The following is a 7,318-nucleotide window of genomic DNA, read 5'->3' as shown; positions in this document are numbered from 1 at the left end:
CTACAAAAGAGGCTGTTGCCTTTTATCAAGAAGCACACCGACCACACACCGAGTCTTACGAGGCGCCGAGCGCGCCTTCTTTTTTGACACCAGACTGAACTCCTCCTCATCCACACTGGCACCAGGGAGCTTCTCTTTGGGAGCCGCTCGCTCTACAGGTACCTTCAAAGGTACACTAACCCGGTTCGATGCGACTTTCGAAACGGCGACGACATCCGCGTAAACACGATGACGTGCTTAACTCTATAGAGACAAATATAAGGGTTCTGCAATCTCTAGGAGAGGATATCAATAATAACGCATTTAGGACAACGCTCCTATGTACATTTCCAGAGATTATTTTTCAACTAAATGTCTCTATAAAGGAAGGAGATGATGTTTCCACAATCCGGGAGACACTTCACAAAATAGTAACTTCCTTAGAATTATCGACCAAACAATCGAAGGATAAAACTGCAGATATTCAATGCTCTACTGAAGTCCTAAACACATACACTGAAACAAAGCCAAGTAATAAATTTGAGTATAAGATAGGACAAAATATAAAAAAGAGGAAAAGTAGAGATGAAAATCTCTATGGTAATAAAGAAAAGAAAAGGAGACGCCCTTGCATCTTCTGTGAAGGTGCTCACTTACATAATGAATGTAAAGTAGTAAGATCCTATGATAACAGGATAAAGAAACTAGGTAGGTAACAAGTGTTACAAATGTTTCTTAGAAAGACAAGTAAATCATGTCCTAAAAAAGTGAGATGTTGGACATGCTCGGGGCCACATCCGACTGCCTTATGTCAAAGATCAGGTATGTGTCAAAAATATTCTAATCCGCTAAGAACATTATCGTGCCAGATTGTTAACAAAAGGTCATTTTTACAGACGGCAACGGCAAAGATCCTGATCAAAAGTAAACAAGTATAGCAGGATTCTCCTTAACAGTTATACAGGATGTCCCAGAAATCGACGTCAAGCCTTAAACGGATGATAGACCAAGTCATAACAGTTATCATAAAAATACAAAAAAAATCCAACTCATGTTCTTTAAAAATTATGGTCACTTTAAAAATTCGCTAAAAAATCCACACCCTGTAATGGTTCTTTAACTCTTGTTACTACAAATTCCATAATTAATTCTATTTTTTTTTATTATTACATATGTAATCTTGAATAATGCTTCTGTAGATTTTTGCCTAAAATTTAAAGCCAACTGCTATTACTTGGAAGAAAATTACACTTTTTCAAAACCAAATTATTTAAATTTACTGTTTCGCCCAACTAGACGTGTGCGCCGCGCCGGCGCGCCGCCGCCGCCGGCCTTTTTTGCCACGCCACCGCCGCCGATAAATGATCGGCGTGAAATCGGCGTGAACTTGAGTGTTGTTAATTAGTGACAGATAACCATACGCTCAGTCATACATGTCAAAACTTGTTAGATTCCTCCCATTGCAAGACTTATGGAACAGCCTACGTATTTTGATTAAATCTCTGGCAGCTAAAAAGGTCCAATTATTCTGCCATTTAGTATCCCGGTCCACATGTTTACTTTAAATCGATACTGTGACTTCTGATCTTGCCTCATCAAATTTGGATTTTCTACATGCCACTCGTGCAAATTCATGTAGCCATCTTTTTTAAATGTTGACTCATCGGTCCATAAAATTTTCTCTAAGAATCGAGGGTCTTCTCTGTGTCTTTATAGCATCGTTTGGCAAAACGCAACTCTAGGAGCGTAATCCCGTGTTAGTAATGATTAAGAATCAAACAAACTTACCTTGTGTTGTGATGTTTGATTCCAATTATGCGAGGGTGTCGACCGAAGACGATTACATATATTTACTTGCAGCAGTACGAGAGTATGTGCCGTCTCTGTCACACATTTAGAGTAAACCTAGAAAGCAAAAGGAATCCTATCGCCTCTCTCACTCCCGCATGACGGTTCCCCGTCACGTGGTAACCTCATTATTTAAGAGAATCCAGATTTTGTGTCATAGTTTTGAACATTTTATTGAGGTATTATGGGGTTGGGAGGGTTGGGACGATGTAATCGTCTTCGGTCGACACCCTCGCATAATTGGAATCAAACATCACAACACAAGGTAAGTTTGTTTGATTCTTAATTATACTTCGGGTGTCGACCGAAGACGATTACATATATTTACTTGCAGATGTTTAGAGTAGTTTAAGTTGATTTAAACAACAGAAGAGATGAGTACCAAATCGTTAACTAATTGAAGAAATAAAAAGATAAAATGTTCAAATCAACAAGTTAACTTTAATTTTCATTCCAAATTCCCAATTAAACAAAACAAGGAAAATTAATCATATGAGCTAACAAGTAAACACAAAGGTTATTGTACATTTATCGCTCACTTAACTTTACGTTAATACCTATAAAAGCAAATAGCCTGTGCACTAATGAATTATTGCATTAATGAAATCATCTTGATTTGTCTGCACAACATCTCTATAATAGTACTTCAGGAATACATTGGAGGTGTCACTCCATCCTGCGGCTTTGCGAACCACCTCCAGATTGACCCCTGATCTGTGCGCGGCGGATGTCGATGCCGACCTGGTGCTATGAGCACCAAATATTGATATATCGATGCCGCTATCGTGTAGCACTTTTTTTACCCAACGCGCTAGGGTCTGAGTTCCAACTTCTTTATGCGGTTTGCCAATTCCTAAAAAAAGATGTCCATCTAGTGAATTTTGACGTAAGTGTTGGGTTTTTTCTATGTAGGTTTTAAGTGCCAAAGCTGGGCAAATGCTAGGATTTTCACTGATGAAGGGCAATCTAATGAGTGGTTGGCAAGCCCCAGGCCTTGACGTTTTAATTAAATCGGTAATTCTTATAATGATCGCATCATCTTGTAATGTTATGTTTTGTAATTTAATAAGACTAATGGTTTGCATTCGTTGGGCAGATGCTATACATAAAAGTGTGCTGGTTTTATATGTCAGATTAGGTAGCGAAATATCATCATACGGGTAGGGATACATATTAGAGAGATAATTTAACACGATGTTAGTATCCCATGTTGAATTATATTTGGGCCGAGGCGGATTAAGCCTATATACACCTTTCATAAATCGTTTAATACAGTCATTTAGTGTCACTTCCGTACCCAAAATAATTGATAAGGCTGATCTGTGTGTATTTAAAGAACTATAACTAGCCCCTTCTTTAAATTTTTGTGTAAGAAAAGAAATTACATTACTGCTATCGACATTCAATATGTTTAAGTTATTGTTTGTACAATAGGAAGCCCAAGATGTAATTGTGCTACTGTATTGTTTTAAAGTTTGCGGTGAAAATGAAGCCATTACTATATCTAAAGAATCCAATGGTACGCCCCGCATTATCAATGAGTCCCTGATAACTTGGCTGCCACCAGAACAAGGTCCGCGTGAAGTGGATGGCAGGTTCTGAAAGGGGAGTACAACAATTTTTTGTCAGGACCAAAAAAATATTTCTTTGATATAATGAGCCTAGACCACAAAGGGTACCATGGCTGTGAAGGCCAGTCAGGCACAATTAAAATTCCTTCTGCTTGGTCTGTAATAATTTTTTCCAGGACTCTAGTGATCAGACTAAATGGAGGAAACGCATAAAAGTTTATGCCATGCCAATTAAATGTAAACGAGTCAACTACCTCCGAAAAAGGGTCTAGTTTCCAAGAAGCATATCTAGTGCATTTATTATTCTGGGCACTAGCAAATAAATCAAACTCTGGTTTGCCTAATAGGTTGGTTATTTGTATGAAAACTGGTTGAGATATTTCCCATTCCGTGTCGATATTGATTCGGCGTGACTCCCTATCGGCTATTACATTTTCACATGATTTTATATAAGAGGCGAAAATATGGATATTCCTGTCTTCACACCACTGCCATATTTTTCGAGCTAAATCGTTCAAATGGGGGTGTTGCACACCTCCCATCCTGTTTATGTAGCTAATGGCAGTGGTGTTGTCAATCCTCAACAATATATCGCAGTCTTGTACGTTTTCGGTAAATATTTTTAGTCCGTAATAAGCTGCTTTTAATTCGAGAGTATTTATGTGAAGATGTAATTCTGACTCAGTCCAGTTACCATTGGCACTTTGACCCCCGCATGCTACGCCCCAGCCAGTATTAGAAGCGTCGCTAAATATTTCCATAAGGAAATTATTTTTTCTAATGGGGTCGAAAGATGAATCAATTTTATCTACCCACCATAAGAAATCATTTTTTAAAAACGACCTTATTTCCATTCGCCTATTATAGTCCTCACTATAATTGAGAGCGAGGAATTTTTCGCGTTCGAATAGTTTGGTATACATCCAACCATAGCTCACGGCTGGGCATGCGGAGTTTAGTAAACCTATGAATTCAGCAAAGTGTCTAATAGTGCAGCTACTTTTCCTCATCAATTCTAAAGCTTTATTCCTAATACGTGTTTTTTTCTCTTCTGGCAACGTAATAATCATATGTTTAGTGTCAAATACGAAACCCAAAAACCTACAGGTCTTATTTGGTACCATTACGCTTTTCTTGGTATTTATCACGAACCCCAAAGATTCCAAAATAGCTTTTGTTATGGTGATGTTTTTCAAACACTCATCATAAGTTTGGCCGATGCACAAAAAATCATCAAGATAAACTACTGACATTAGACCCGATGAGCGCAAGTATTGCAAAACAGGTTTTAACAGCTTAGTGAATACATATGGTGCAGTGCATAGGCCAAACGGGAGTACATTAAACTCGTATATTTGTGATTTCCATTCGAATCGCAAGAACTTTTTATCATTTTCATCTATTGGGATTAGAAAATACGCATCTTGTAAGTCAATAGAACCCATATAATAATTACGTTGTAAAAGCTTTAAAGCAGTGCGATGGTCCTCCATCTTAAAGTGGTCCACATCAATATACTTATTTAACATTTTTAAATTTAATATAAACCTGTATTTCCCGTTTGGCTTAGGCACTGTAAAAATCGGGGAAATAAATTTACCTTCACAAGGTGTGCAAGGTGAGATGAATTTAGAAGTCAGAAGTTCGGTAATGCAATTATCAATAATGCTCATTTGAGAATGAGAATTACAAGCATTATTTTTTGGTTGCATTGTCTGTATAGGCCGTTCTTTGAACGGTATTGTATAACCTTTGACCCAATTTAGGATAGTATGGTCATCGGTAAGTTCGGTCCATTTATCGTAAAAATATTTTAAGCGTCCTGCTACCAGTACCTGTGGTTCCATTAATGTCTCCTCTGATGTCTCGAATATCCGGAAGCGCGATGACGGCCCCGCGTGGCAGGCTGGCGGCGATCTCGCGGCTGCGGGGCAGGCGGCGGCCGGCGGGACGCAGGCGCTGTCCGTGGCTCGGTCGCTGCTGCGCGCGAGTTCCCCCTCGAGTTTAAAGCTCCTCTTTGTGGCTGGAAAGCTGATGGCGCCCTGTATGGTGGGCGGGGCGCTGGCTTCATTTCAGAGCCAGTCTTCGTTATTGCTTTTGATGACTTCAAGTGGTCAGATAAATTGGATCCAAAGAGATTCTCGTCAATCTTTGTATCTTTAACAGTATCTCTGATGTTTCTGTTAAGTGTGTTCAGTATCGCATATCTACGCGATAACGATTCCCTGTAGTGGTTGTCGCAGATAAGCCTCCCGGCGTCAATTAAGGCTTTAACAATATCTGGAGGTACAATATCTTTGGCTGTGACAACCCAATTTAAAGCTTGTCCTAGAGCTGCGAGACCGCTTCCAATTTGATTTTGTTTACCCTGGCTATACTGATCTTGTTTGATATTTAATTCGGAGAGCGCAGCTTTTATTTCAGGATTCAATTTTGGCGATGATAAATTGGTGCAGTTTTCGGGTAACCGATATTGTTTTATTAGATCCGCTTGAGATTCTTTCGTCAGACCATTAGTAAGAATATGAGCCCACCTCGGGGCAATGTCTTTATGTAAGCTTGCACCGTAAATCTTTTTAGTAGAAGGGTCCTCTCCTAAAAGATCTAGAATGACAGGGTCCAAGTTTACCGTAGCCTCTGCCTCTTGCCCTTCAGGTAAAATAACCGATGACGATGTGCCTGGCACGGCCTCGATCGGCGGTAACGATGGCGGCGGCTGGCCGCTGGCCGGTGCCGGAACTGCCGGGGGAGGCGGGGGATCTAACTGTGCGGGGCGCTCCTCATCGCCAATTTCGTCATCCAAGTTGATTGCTGGATCATACGCGTCTTCATCTAAAAAACACCAGCAATACCTATTTAACGATACGGTATACTAACGATGAGAGCAGTATGACGGTATCAGATATGCATAAATGTATGCATTGTTTCATTGTGGGTACAAGATAGTAACCCATACATGTAAAAGTGGGTCTAACGTAATTACCCATAACGTAATGCAGGCATACCAGGCGGGTCCAAGGTAGGTACCCTCAAGCAGACCGGGTCCAAGATAGGTACCCATGCACAGCGGGGTCCAAGGTAGGTACCCGTGCGGATTAATTTTTTTCGAGGTTATGTGAAAGTACACTCAACCGGTTAAAAATGTAACACAATGGTTTGTAAACATACCTATTAGCGATTAGGATAAATGCAGCGTAGGTACATGTAGATAAGCGTGTTACGTACCTACTGACAACGAAGAAGAAGAAACATAATTAAACCTTAAATCCAAATATACTTAGATAACATACCTGGATAAACATCGTAATATCGGTCATAATCATAATTTTCATCGCGGTAGTTTAAACTCGATGAATTTGAACTCACTGATAACGACCGTTCTCGTCTTTCCTTTAACTTGCGTTCTAATTTTTTCATTTTTCTTAAAATATCATTATAATCACTTTCCTTTGACCTAGACCTCTTCCTTTTTCCCATTTTTACCACGAATCTAGTCCCGGTCAGAAGAATAACGTGTGAACTTGACGACACAAAATCACGTAATGAGGTTACCACGTGACGGGGAACCGTCATGCGGGAGTGAGAGAGGCGATAGGATTCCTTTTGCTTTCTAGGTTTACTCTAAATGTGTGACAGAGACGGCACATACTCTCGTACTGCTGCAAGTAAATATATGTAATCGTCTTCGGTCGACACCCGAAGTATAATTGTACTCGCTGTACATGATACGGGTGGAACTCGTTCTTTTTCAAGATTCGGTGGGCGGTACTCTTAGATACACCTGTGCTTGATTCGATTTGACGTACTGAAGTACTTGGGTCTTCTTGGACTGCTTGTAGTACCACGTCTTCGTACGGATTAGGATGTCTTCCGTCACCATGTACTTGGTTAGGGAATCGTCCCTTTGACAGTGAACGGTG

General features: G+C 40.1%; 1 protein-coding gene across 1 annotated transcript; it reads right to left on the bottom strand.

The window, feature by feature from the left end:
• Positions 1-3,290: 3,290 nt before the first annotated feature.
• On the bottom strand, positions 3,291-7,103 carry LOC134654521 (uncharacterized). The gene is made up of 3 exons (XM_063509965.1): positions 6,689-7,103; positions 5,234-6,230; positions 3,291-3,425 (listed from the first exon to the last, which is right to left on the bottom strand). Exons 1-2 carry the CDS (start codon positions 6,969-6,971, stop codon positions 5,245-5,247), a joined length of 1,269 nt encoding a protein of 422 aa, XP_063366035.1. The 5' UTR covers positions 6,972-7,103; the 3' UTR covers positions 3,291-3,425; positions 5,234-5,244.
• Between the last annotated feature and the right edge of the window lie 215 nt (positions 7,104-7,318).

The sequence above is a fragment of the Cydia amplana genome, chromosome 15, assembly GCF_948474715.1.
Source record: "Cydia amplana chromosome 15, ilCydAmpl1.1, whole genome shotgun sequence".
Classification (NCBI taxonomy): Eukaryota; Metazoa; Arthropoda; class Insecta; order Lepidoptera; family Tortricidae; genus Cydia; species Cydia amplana.
This window is presented reverse-complemented; position numbering and strand designations above follow the sequence as displayed.